The 13,339-nt window shown below is 50.3% G+C and overlaps 1 protein-coding gene across 1 annotated transcript in view; it reads left to right on the forward strand.

Annotated features, from left to right (window-relative positions):
* Nucleotides 1-7,269, forward strand: part of RPUSD1 (RNA pseudouridylate synthase domain containing 1) — a 32,036-nt gene extending 24,767 nt beyond the window's left edge. The window contains exons 3-6 of the mRNA XM_019512711.1: nucleotides 586-709; nucleotides 2,358-2,460; nucleotides 2,571-2,672; nucleotides 3,753-7,269. Coding sequence (XP_019368256.1) covers nucleotides 586-709; nucleotides 2,358-2,460; nucleotides 2,571-2,672; nucleotides 3,753-4,153 — 730 coding nt within the window. The 3' untranslated portion in view covers nucleotides 4,154-7,269. The remainder of the gene's footprint in view (nucleotides 1-585; nucleotides 710-2,357; nucleotides 2,461-2,570; nucleotides 2,673-3,752) is intronic.
* Nucleotides 7,270-13,339: the final 6,070 nt, after the last annotated feature.

Raw genomic sequence — 13,339 nt, forward strand, 5'->3', positions numbered from 1 at the left:
TTGCTCCTGAAACCCAGGGCAAACTGCTGGCTCCATCGTAGCCAGACAGTGGGTCTCAGTCAGCCGCAGGGGGCAGGGACCTGGGGTCTGTAGGACTTGTAGCAAGTGTGAAGTATCTGTGTGCCTGGAGCAGCTTGCTGCAGAGACAGAAGCATCAGGAAAACCTAACTGAGAGTGAGAAACACCTAAAATGACAAGTCAGCCCATTTCAAGAGGGCTGTACCAGCAACTGGGATGGCTTGAACCTGTTCCAGTTTAAAAAAAAAATCTGAATGAACACTGTTCCCTTTAGAGGGGACCAACACAATACTAGTGAACATTTACACGAAGCTTTGCATCGTCAGGGCTCTACAGACCTCCTCCGCAAGTTGTCGGAGCTTGCCCCGGCTTGGCACGAAACCCAGCCCGATGCCAGGTCTCTGCTGGCGGGGACGCTTTGTAGCACGGGGATCTCAAAGACGTCCGCGGGCCGCGCTTCCAGAGTGCATTACGCTGGGCTCCTTTTGCACAGACCAGAGAGCACGCTGTGGTTTTTAATGGGGTTAATGGAAATGTGACCTCCTTCTGCTTTCTGGTCTCTCCCAGGTTTTGCCACCAGCTGGACTTCTCCACCAGCGGCGCGCTCTGTGTAGCCCTCAACAAAGCGGCGGCTGGGAGTGCCTACAAGTGCTTTAAGGAGCGGATGGTGACCAAGGCCTACCTCGCCCTGGTAAGCACGCCCTCTTCATCGTATGCTTGCCCATGGCCGTAGCATCCTACCTGGTCTTTAACTGGATCCTGCCCTTTCAAGGGTGATGTTATGGCCCAGAGGACTTAGGCCTATTGTTAGTTCTCCACCCTATTGACTGTGAGGGGCGCCATGTGGGATGGGGAACGTGCGTCTGGTTCACAGCTCCTCACCCGCAGCCTGGAGGAGCTCTTCATGGCTTGAAGTCAACCAGAAGGTCCAGCTAGCACTGGAGAGGTGGACGACGCTGCGGACAGGATTTTCACACTTGGCTCCTTCCACTTCCTGACGCTTTCTGGGGGCCAGATTTCTCTGAGCCTTCCTCCTAGGAGCTTGGGAAGCTCTGCTGAGAGCATTTCTGGACTAAGGGTACTGGAAGGGAGAAGCTAATGCAGTGGTTAGTGCCGGGTCTTGCAAGTCAGAACATGGCCCCAAGGCAATGGCTCACTGTGCACCAGCTCAGGTGCACTGGAGAGTGAAAATGGTTGTGCTTTCTCTCTGTAACTCTGTCATGATTTGTTCTGCTCACAGAGAGGCCTAGAGACCTCATCCGTCTCCCAGTCTCTCACCACCACCCTGAGCACAGAGGAAAATGCATCTCAGCCTTCACCTTGGCTCTCTAGTCACACATCTGAGTGGGCTAGAGCCATAAACTCGGCCAGATCTGTTGCACGCGAAGGAAGGAGCCACCAACAAGACAGGCCCTCCACACTCAGCTATGAGGCTCCAGATCATGATGGCTTCCTGTGACCTGTCTGCATTCACCTCCTGTCCCAGGACCACCTGTGCCCAGGAGATGCATCATCTGCTCCATGAGTTGGAGTTTTTAATCTCTGACTGATAAATGCAATTGGGGCTGTTTCTCAGGCAGGATAAATATGCCCCAAGTCTCTTGCGTTTGGCCTTTGCTGCTGAATATAGCAGGATTCCCTCTTCTTCATGGTTGGGGACAAATGCATGTCATTTCCCATGCTTCCACATGTGGGTCTAAAGAAGTGGTTTGCAAACAAGAGATCTGCTCTAGGGCTACTCTCTAAGGAAAGTTTCCATGCCGAGGCTTTTCCCAGCTGAGCAAGGAAATCCTTCCCACTAGCTAATGTGATCCCCTTGTTTTCAGTGGGGGCTTGTGCATATGAGCCATATGCAATCCACAGCCAATTAATTCACAGCTGCAAGCAGCTCCACTTGCATACAAATGATGTTTATTCCCACAACACGCTCCACCCTGCAGGAGGAAACGAGCACGCATGAAGTCAGCATGGCTTGATGTCATCTCTCAGACAGAACCGATTTGTCTCGTGGCCAAAAAGCTGTTGCCGTCCAGCTGATTCAAGGAGCGGCACGTGCTAGTTTCCTTGGTCCTAGATGCAGTGCTTGAGATGCTGGAGTTAGTTACCTCCAGTGCTGCTTGGAGGCTGGGCTTTCCTTGCATGAGCCCCGTAGACAAAAGGTGTCATATTAACGGTGTAATTGGGCTTCCATCGAAGTTGGCAACAGGTGCTAAGACATGTATGAAATTACATCGTGTGGCTGGGTTTTGTTTTATTTTGAGCGACCTGGAGGGGTTTCTGGCTGACTCTCGGAGGTTAGCGTGTCCCCCTGATGTGACGCTGTCTTCTCTCCACCGCAGGTCAGGGGCCACGTGAGTGAAAGCAGGGCGACGATCCGTTACGCCATAGGGAAGAACACGACAGAAGGCCTGACCCACATGATGTGCATCGAAGGGACGACGGGTGAGCCATCTCCTGGGTCCTTTCCTTACCCTGTCCTTACGATCGTCTGTGCTGCCGGACTGGAAGCCATCATCAAAATAACTGAATTCCCGTCCTGTCTCTCATTGCAGGCTGTGAAAACCCGAAGCCTTGCCAGTCCGAGCTCGTTGTTCTCGAGCATGGGATGTACAGTGGTGACCCAGTGACCAAAGTGCTGCTGCAGCCACTGACAGGTAGAGGCCTGGAGCAACCTTAGCCTGGGCCCGTTTGTATGATGCCAGGAGCCAGGCTGTGAAATCTTAACGTGAAGGCAAGCCCTCTATCCATGGTGTAGGGCAAACGGAGTGTGTTGCGTTGGATGCAGCCCAGGAATCGAGTGAGAGCACACCTGCCTCTTCTTAAGATAATCACATCTTTGGAAAGTGAACATGACTGGTATCCAGATCATGCAGTGGGATTGCAAAAATATATTCCCCCCTGGGGATGGGGTTAAGTGTAGGCTGGACCCCAGGATCTGTTGAGTTCTTAGTGCTCATGTCTTTCATTTTCCCAAGTCCTCCCCAGGTTACAATCATAGACGGACAGCCCTTAATGACTTGCATATATCAACAATTTGATTTGATGAAAAGGGTTGATCTTGAAGGCTCCCCTCCCTCTCCAGCTAAGTGAAGAAATTATATGGAGTTTCCCCATTCACTGTTGAATAACCGTTTAACTAGGCCAGGGTCATCAGTTTATTGGTCATCAGGTTACCCATTCTCAGTTAAGTTTCGACTCTTGACAGTGGGTGCCCTTCCTTAGGGTAATGGGTTTCAATTACTTTGTGCCAAATTCTTTTCCTGTTTAAATCAACAAAACGATGTGACCTGGCCTTGCAAGCCTGCCGTTGTACAAGGTCACCCAGAGTTGCCCCTGTTTTCCGTTACATGTTTACAGCAACGACATACAGTCCCTCCCTTTCTATAACGAGGGGCGCAGATAAGAAGGAAGCACTTATGCCAGGGCCTTTAATGTGTTTCATATATAGAGCCGTTCTGCTGACTGACAGCCAGGCCAGGTGGGTCTTATGGCTCCAACTCGAAAGGAAAGTCTTTGTGGGGCAAGCTAGAGAGACCTGCACTAGATGGATCACGGGATCAGACTTTCCTTTTGTGGCTCGGGCCCGTAGCCGCACTTCAGGTCTGCACCGGGAGCACGAGCTCACTGGGACTTAGGAAATGATGAAGGCCCTGCATAAGGAGCCTCAAACAAGGGTCGAATATCAGTTTTTGCAACTGGCCTGCTTTATACTCTCGTTCCCCTTTTCCCCTTAGGGCGGACGCACCAGCTCCGGGTTCACTGCAGCGCCATCGGGCACGCCGTCGTGGGAGACTTCACCTACAGCTTCAAGAAGGACGGCAGCCCGTACAGGATGATGCTACACGCCTACTACCTGCGCATCCCCACCGAGCAGGAGCTTGTTGAGGTCTGCGCGCCCGACCCCTTCGTCACCACCATGGACAGCCATTGGGTCCCTCACCGCATCGTGCACCAGCTGGACGAGGTGATCCAGGAGCTGAAGGACAAGGCCAGCCAGGCAGGGGATGAGGAGAGGAGCCAGGAAGCCGTGCTGAGGGATGGAGGAGAGGAGAGGCTGAGCCCAGCCCAGAGCCCGGGGACAGAGGAGCAGCAAGCCAAGTGCGAGCAGTGGCTGGCGGAGTGGGCGCTGGAATGAGAGCTGCCCTTGCCCATGCCTTGCAAACCTACACCTCCATTTTTAATCCCTGCAGGCCCTGCCTCATCCCGCTGCCTCCCCCAGCACCCAGCGCTGCCGCCACATTTGCACTTTTCTAGGCTGTGTTTTCATAGCCTGAATCATCCACGGATTCAAATCCGGGACCGAACTCTGATGCATGTGAGCGCCCGCAAGGATTTCTTTCCAATGCATCGGCCCGACCCCTGCCTCTGCCTGCACCTTCCATAGTCTGTGCCAAAGTCACCCTCGCGTGTCAGAAAACTGGTAGGAACCCCTACCTATAGCAGCCTTCGTTAGCATCAGCCATTAGGTGGGCCTCAGCAGACCTGATCCCATGACCCTTAGTGCTGGAAGGAGGCTGAGATGCAGCCTCGCTCAAGAGCATCCCTGATCAGGAGCGGGGTAAAACTGGCTCTCATGGCTGTCTGGTAGGACCTGCTTTGTTTTCCCACTTCCCCCTGCCCCTTGTTCCCAGCTCTTGAGGAATCACCTGGGCACTGTGTCCCATTGACTCTGATGATCGTCTGGCGCAGGGGGTGAAGAAGTGGTGCTTGCCACTGAATAAGGGTGAAGGGATGTGACGGCCAAGGGCTTTGTTACAGGGTCATGAGGTGTTAAAACAGAGCTGCTTGCAGGGTCCCTCCAAGGGACCGGAGCACTTGCTGTTTTCCTTGCTGCGTTTTGTCCGCTTGTCTTTTTAAAAGGTTTTATGGAAAACTGAGTTAATGAACACTGAGGGATTTTAAATTTTTTTTAGAGAAGTTTGACAAGGAATACAGCCTGGTGGTGATTCTGCAATGCCATCAAACCTTTCTACATTTCTAGCCTGTTTTGCCCCATGCAGGTTAACAACGTCCAAGATCCCAAAGCTTTTCTCTCTTGAGAGAGCTGTTTTATTACCCCCTCTTCTATCCATCCATGTCTAACTCTGGTTTTTAGTTTTTGACGGCGTTCTGGGTAATTCTTAGCTGAACATAACCCGGATGTGAATTAATACCAGTCAGTGTGTCCTACTGCCCGGATCCCCCTTCAACAGGGCACTGCAGGTCTTTCATCACTAGATGGTGCCCTGGCAGCTCTTGTGATCACACCGGCTTTGGACTGCAGCGGTGGGACCGGAGGAAGCCACACAGCCGAAAGGGATGTGAAGGAGCAGATGCAAACCCAGGATAGAAAGGAAGATCTGGCCGGGAGCTGGAATTCAGCAAAGATCAAGGAAGCCTTGGCTGAAACTTTTTTGCTTTGCAAACCTGTTTCACTCCTTTAAGGCCGTCTGGCCCATTCAAGTCTTCATCCTGCCCGGCTGCCGTTTTAAATAACAGGATGGCAATGTTTTAATGGTGTTCAGCGCTGCAGTTTGTAGGTTTTTGGGACCATACACCATGGCAGCACATGCAGCTCTGTTGTGACTCGGTTCTCTTAGGTATTTTCATAGCAAAGCTCCCTGTAGCATACCAGGGACTGAGCAGCTACATCAGCGCATGCCTTTAGCTCCCCTTAATCCCCAGGCTGTTGTGCATCTAATGCGATGCATGCTACCATGCTTGAGAAAATCCACCTCTGTAGCCTCCGATGACTGATGAGAAAACCCCCCCCTGTGGTTCTGCCCGGCTTGCTTTGCCTGCAAGCTCATATGTCTGCCCCTGTGCGTGACTTGAGGTCACGTGTTGACATGGGTGCATCTTCAAAGATGGTCTCGCCTGAGCGTGTAGCAGGCGAGGGTGCTTGCTCTAGGCACCGCTGTTTGTGCATCTCTTGGTTTCTGTGTCACTCAGAACAACACGTGCCCCTTGAGAGGGAGATGACCAGGCTGGGGGTGGATGGAAACGATGCACGTGTGTTCCTGCAGTGTCCAGTCTGCCAGTAGGGTATGGACTGATCCTTGAGATAGTAGCTCATCATTGAGCCCCTGATACATAGCTGGAAGTCTCCTGTTTGCTGCTCGGTGTTCAGCACTTGGCATAAATGTCCCATGAGCTAAAGGCCTGATAACACCAGAGGGATCATTGCTTTTGCAGGAGATTTCCCTACACCGGGGATCAGCGACCTACAGCCCACGGACAGGATCTGGCTGTTGGATCTGGCTCATGGACCTGGGGTTTTGGTAGTGGGGAGCTTTTGTGGGAATGGGGGCTTTCCAGGGTCTCCTTCCAGGCTGTAGCAGTTGGGTCCTGGCGCCCACTTTCTTTAGATGAGCTGCGCCATTTCCTGCCCATGGTCTGAGAAGGTCGCCAGCCGGTGTCCTATGCCATTCCCACTGGTACCCGACACAGGGATCTGCCATCGGTGAACACACGTGGCTCAGGAAGGGGCACGGATTAGCAGCTGCAGGAGGCAGCAATCCTGCCTTGGTTCTCATTAGGGTCCGAAATCTCCATTTGGGTTCAGATGCCGGTGTTTTACTGGGCCGGCAGTGAGGAACATACCTCTCCATGTGACTGTGACTGACTTGCACTAGTTGGCTGAGACAGGATCCGACAAGCCATGACTTTGATTCCTTCTGGTTCATGGGACTGTGTTTGTACTGGCTCAGGGCAACCCTAATTATCAGTGTTACTGGCTGCTACCAATAGCCATCTGCTTGAAAGTGGGGGCAGGGGGGTGGCCAGGATGAGAAGCACTGTGGAAAAATGTGTTGCCTACCTCTAACTCTACCAGGTCTGCTCCGGACACCCGTTTCCCCCGCCCTTCTTGCATGCATGCTCAGGGAGAGGGGAAGAGACAAGGAGCAACTGGGAACAGGGCAGGGAGCAACTGGGAAATGTAGAGTCATGATGAGCACCAGTGTCTGGAGTGAGTGACTTCGCTGAGCACTATGGGAGGACTGTTGCACTCCAAAGGCAAGAGACCACACTTAGGCCTCTGGGCAATACTTCTGCAAGGCATGGGACGGAGACTCTGCACTGGGGGAGTCATGAGATAGGCAGAAAGCATCTTCCAGCTGAGAGACACTCAGCATTAACCCGAGTGGCTCAGTATTGGGTGGGAGTGGGGCTCCCTGTTGGCCAGGACCATCTCAATTGGAGTCTTTGGGTGTGTCTACACGTGAACATTTAATGTGCGTTAGCCTGATTTAAGGTGCATTAGGAGCACATGTCTACATGCGTGCGCCCTTAATGTGCCTTAAAATGGCATAAAGCAGGTATCAAATATATGCGCTAATAGCTAAATCGCATTAGCAAATGTGTAGATGCACTAATGCGCATTCATGTGGTATGTGTCCATTGACTTGGGAATAATTTCGTCCAAAGTCAGTCCGCACACTTGCGTTAATGTGCATTAGCACGTGCACGTGTAGACGTGCGTCTAAATCACCTTAATGCACATTAGACTAATGCGCATTAAGTTTAGACGCATGTAAAAGCACATGTAGACATGCACTTTGTTGTGGTGATATACACATGCACACACGCCTCGCCGCCTGGCACATCACGCTGGTGCCCACCGGTTGGCAGACCAAGCTTGCCCCAAACGGTAGGAGGCTTAAAAACACCCCACCCAGTTTCTTGTGGACCAAACGTGCCCCCCACCACTCCTGCTCCGCCCACCCTCCCGGAGTGCTTCGTCTCTGTGCATTGCACTTTCCTTCAATGCTGCAGGAACTGTAGATGAAATATATTTTCCGAGTCGTGGACTGAGATCGTATTGTACAGCATCACTTTCTGCTTTCAGCCCTTATCGCTGCCGCACCAGGTTTGCTCTAAGGTAACTCAGCTGCTGTGTTTAGCACGTAGTTCCTTCCACAGGGCAACGTGGGGGCCTTATGTTGCTCCCCTCGTGGATTTGAAATGTTGTGTTGGTTTTATTTCGTGTGTTTTGTGACCTTTTGTAAATCTCAGACTAGTCTCTTTGTTCTTACACTTTTGTGGATGGTGCCGTAATAAACCATTAAGCATATACACCGTTTGGATCACAGCCTGTTAAATTTATCCAAGCTGGGTGTTGCCTGGAGACAGTATCATTAAATGAAAGATCCAGCTGCTGTGCTGGTCCTCCCAGGAATTAAGTTTGCCTTTTTTTTGCTAAAGCTACATAACCCGTAAGACGCCAGCCTGAGTGAGAAGCAATGGGCTCAAGTTGCAGCTAGGGAAGTTGAGGTTGGATATTAGGGAAAACTTTCTCATGAAGAGGGTAGTAAAAAACACAAACAGGTTACCCAGAGAGGTGAAATCTCCATCCTTGGAGGTGTTGAAGACCCAACTAGACCAAGCCTTGGCTGGGATGATGCAGGTGGGGCTTCTCTAGCGCCCGACACTCAGGCAGCTTTTGCCGGAGGCCCAATCAGAAACTGGTTTGACTTTGAATTTCCCAACCAAACCCAGCAGGGTTGCATCCTGTCCACACTGAACAGCCCAGACCAGGTTCAAACCAAAGTTCCTTCCAGGGCTGCTGAATTTTTGAAAGCCCACCCTACCCGTACCAAAGGATTAGGTCCTGGTGTCCTATGGTTAGGGTTCAGGGTCAACAGCAACCCAAAAACCCACCCAGGTCAATGAAGGGGTATTGGTTGTAGCCGTGGTCATCAAAGGACACAGACAAGGTTCTTTGGGTAAATCCGATGTCTTTTATTAGACCAACTCAAACAGTTAGACAAATTCTTCTTTGCAAACTTTCAGGAAGCAGGATGTTTGTACGCGAAAGCTTGCAAACAAGAATTTTTTCCAACTCTTTGAGTTGACCTAATAAAAAGAGATTCACCCAGAGAACCAAGGCGGATAAAGAAATGCTCAGCATTTAAAGACCTTTTAGGAAACCTTAAGTCTGGTTTTGATGCCCGTGCTGGAAGCATTCTCAAGGGTCATCTGGTTTAACCTCAGGGGGATCGATGGCGAACGAGCCTGTAACCGCACCCAGCCTTTGAAGCTGCAGGGCCGTGCCCACGGCAGGTCGATGGATGTATCTATTGCCTTACGGAGCAAGGAGGGATCAGCCAGGCAGGGCGTTAAAGAATGAGCACGGACTGGCCAGGCAGGAATGTCTCCTGCTCCCCCGCCTACCTGCGCACCCCGGCTCACCCGCTCCCAATGTCGACCCGGCAGCCCAGGACAACCCGGCCAACTGCAGCTTGCCGGTGCCTAGCTCTGGCCACGGGGGCAGACGGCAGAGCTTCGATATGCAAGGGATTGTAGCTCTGAAAGCTGGGCCAGGCCCCAAGGAGGCGAAAGCAAACCAAGCATTTCCAGTGAAGTTCTCAGTGAGCTACACCTCCTCCAGCCCTGAAGGCAGCTAGGGATTTCTTGGGCTCACAATCAGGATCAAACTCTAACAACTGCTATTTGCAATGGTATTTTGGGATCTACCAATTAGCCAGGCTTTAATCTATGCCACTTGGGGCTGCTGGAAGTCTTTATTATTCATGCTCCAGGCACTTATTCATGAAACTAAAAGTAGCACTTAAGAGCCAGTCCCAGATCGTCTCCCTACAATCAGTATCCAACCTGTTTGGGGCTGAGTTCCCTATTTCTTATATCTCCCATTATTTTTCTTTTACTTGACATTTGCTTTTCCCAGTTTGCCCACTGAAATACGTGGGAGCTAACAATGCAGTTTGAACCCTGAAGGCCCTCTCGGCTCTCCCACGCTGTGCAAAACACAGCATCGTTTGTCCTCTTGAAGGAGAGAGCTTGGGAGCAGCTCGTCCTCCAAACAGCCCAGGTGTTGGCTCGTGCAGAATCAGGAGGGCATTTTGCACGGCCCAAAAAGCCAACCCTTTCACAACGGGGCTGAGACATCCCCCAGCTTGTCGTACGCAAGTCCGCGGACTGGCGGGCCGGGTGTCCCCGGGGTGTCAGGCTGAAACCAGACACTTGTAGGTGAAGTGTCTCCCATCCTGTTGCTGAGCCATCACCCCGGTGGAATTTTCCACCTGTTGGCGATTCTCCATCTCCTATGTATTGGTTTGTTTCTTTTGGCGTTATGGGAGACAGGACCGTTTTTATGGTGAAGCAACCCTCAGGGCATATGGCGAGGAGCCCAGCTCCTGCTTGCTACCACCCGTTGGGCTACTGAGATGCTTTCAGAGCACGGCTCTGCAACCCCCCGGTTGAGTCAGGCCCCATGACGCACTGGATACTACCCTCCTCTTCCCAGAGGGGAGGACTCGGGCTCAGCGACGCATTGACTGGTTCAGGATCAGAGGCCAAAGCCGGAGCTGTAAATTGTTCTCTCCGTTCCCGGCGCAACTCAGAGCCCCCCACCGCACCCTCCCTGCCCCTGCCCCTACCCTGCAAAGACGTCACTCCGAAGACAACGAGCTGGTGTCACTCCACTGATGTCAGTGGGGTTACAGTGGTGGGGCAGCTGGTTCTCCATAATTGCTGGTTGTCTCAGGGACATGTGCCGTCCCTGAGGGCATCTCCAAAAAGTCCAGTGTGTCCACATCTCCTTGACAGGCAACTAATGTTACAGGAACTTATTGCCGGCTTTGTTCCCGGTCTCTCCCTCAGCGACTAGTGCTCTGAGTTCATTCACCTCTTTCATCCTCTCACTAGTGATAGCATAGCATAGTAAAGTACATCTACTGCTTTCATTAAAGGTGGACATAGCACAGCATAGAACAGCATGGCACAGCACAGCACATTTACTGCTTTCACTACAGGTGGACATAGTATAGTACAACACAGCACCCTATAGTATGGCATAGCATAGTACAGCACAGCACAGTATAGCATAGCATGACATAGTATAGCACAGCACATTTACAGGTGGACGTAGTATAGTATAGCACAGCACAGTATAGTATGGCATAGCATAGTACAGTACAGCACAGTATAGCATAGCACAGCATAGCAAAATACATGTACTGCCTTCATTAAAGGTGGACATAGCACAGCATAGCATAGTATAGCACAGCACAGTATAGCATGTCATAGCATAGTACAGCACAGCACAGCATAGCATAGTATAGTATAATATAGTACAGCACCGTACAGAATAGCATAGCAAAATACATGTACTGCCTTCATTAAAGCTGGACATAGCACAGCACAGCATAGCGTAGTATAGCACAGCACAGTTTAGCATGTCATAGCATAGTACAGCACAGCACAGTATAGCATAGCATAGTATAGTATAATATAGCACAGCACAGCATAGCGTAGTATAGCACAGCACAGTTTAGCATGTCATAGCATAGTACAGCACAGCACAGTATAGCATAGCATAGTATAGTATAATATAGCACAGCACAGCATAGCATAGCAAAGTACATTTACTGCCTTCATTAAAGGTGGACATAGCACAGCACAGCATAGCATAGTATAGCACAGTACAGCACATTTACTGCTTTCACTACGGGTGGACATAGTATAGTATAGCACAGCACAGCACAGTATAGCATAGCATAGTACAGGATAGCACAGCACATTGACTGCTTTTGCTAAAGGTAGACATCTCCCACTGACAATACCAGGAATATTATTCTCCTGTGCCAACAAAGAGAGAAAGAGAAGTACTCTTTTGATTTCAAAATATTACAAGACTCTTGCTGCATAGATGTGATTGGCACATCGAAGGAGATAGCGGAGTGAGATATTTGCTTTTCTTGTGTTTTGATGGTTCTCAGCAGAAACTCACAACAGGAGCACTGTCCAGATGACCTTTGGTGCATCAGAGGTTCATTATTCAGGGGAAAGACGTCAGAATAATGCATGAAGTTTCCTGGGTGTTCTGATCAAGATTTTGGCACGTTTCGCAGATTAACAGGTTACGCAAGCAAAAGGGTCCCCTGTTTACTACCTTGTTTGATCTACCATGTAACAGAGGCCAGGGAGGGCTGCCCTGCATTGATTGCTGTTTGAAACTAGAACAACTCTGGATAATGATCTGATCTTGATTTCAACACTTCGAGCATCAGAGAGTCCACCACAGCCCTTGGGAAGGGAGGTGGTTCATTTCTCTCAGTGATCAAACTGTGCACCTTCTTTCTAGTTGCATGGACCTACCTTCAGCTTCCAGGTGCTGGTTCTTGTTTTGTGGCGACTTTTAATGAGCAAACCTCTCCTTCTGTGCGTGTACTTAGAGACAGAGATCAAAGGTGTATCGATCCACTGGTACCAATTCAATGCCGCCTCAGCAGCACAGAGTTGGATGTGGGGTTCAAAGCCCACCTGAGAAGTTGGGTGAACACCGGGGTGGTTATTAGGACCTGAAGTAGCTTGTTCACAGCCAGCAGGAGTACATCTACCACCACCTTTGACTGCAATATATACATCCCCAAGGCACCCTCCCTTCACCTTCCCTTCCGGAGCTATAACAGATAAAGCTCCTTGAGTCTTTATACAAGGCCTGTTTTCCAACCCTTCCATCATCTTCACGACTCTGCTCTGAACCTTCCCCAATTTACCCGATTCCTTCTTGCACGGTGGACACCAGAACTGTACCACGGGCGGTAGGACCAAATGCACAGACCTGAGGAACAATGTCTTGCATTCAAAAGCTTGTCTACCTTTATTCCAAGTACATGGCTGACCCAGGAGAAGAGATCACCCTAAGAAATCCTTGCTTCTCAGGATAATATATGACAGGCAGACCACAGGCCCCGAGCTACCAGTGGCTCTTCAGCTTATCCACAGCAGCCCTTCTCAGAAAACATTATCAAAGATTATTTTGTCTACTGCAGGCACTGAGTCTCGCCTGCAGTCATGGATAATGCACCGCGTGTGCTGCTGAGCTCACGTGTGGGACTTTACATGTGATCATATGGCTTATTTTTGCCTAGCTTACCAAGAGATCCCGATTTTGTGTGTCAGTCATTATTTACACTGCCCCAGTCTTTCTCCTGCAAACTTTATGTGTAAGGATGATATGCTGCCGCAGAACTATTGATGGATCCTGGTGAGAGCCCGTTAGAAACACACTTGCCCTATGACTCCATATTTACAGTAGCATTTGGGATCTATCAGTTAGCCAGCTTTTAATGTACTTAAATATATGCCACTCGGGGCTGGAAACCTTTATTATTCATGTTCCAAACATTTATTTGTAAATCTAAAAGTAGCACTTGGAGGAAATAAGAACCAGTCCCTGAACAATCAAGATCTAACCTGCTTGGGGTTTGGTTAGCTATGTCTTACGTTCCCCATTATTTTTCATTTTTACCTGGCATTTGCTTTTCCCATTTTCACCGCTGAAATATCTAAGGGCTACTTGTATTTACAAACACCT

The sequence above is a fragment of the Gavialis gangeticus genome, unplaced genomic scaffold (assembly GCF_001723915.1).
Source record: "Gavialis gangeticus isolate Ggan-Ray unplaced genomic scaffold, GavGan_comp1, whole genome shotgun sequence".
NCBI classification, from domain to species: domain Eukaryota; kingdom Metazoa; phylum Chordata; order Crocodylia; family Gavialidae; genus Gavialis; species Gavialis gangeticus.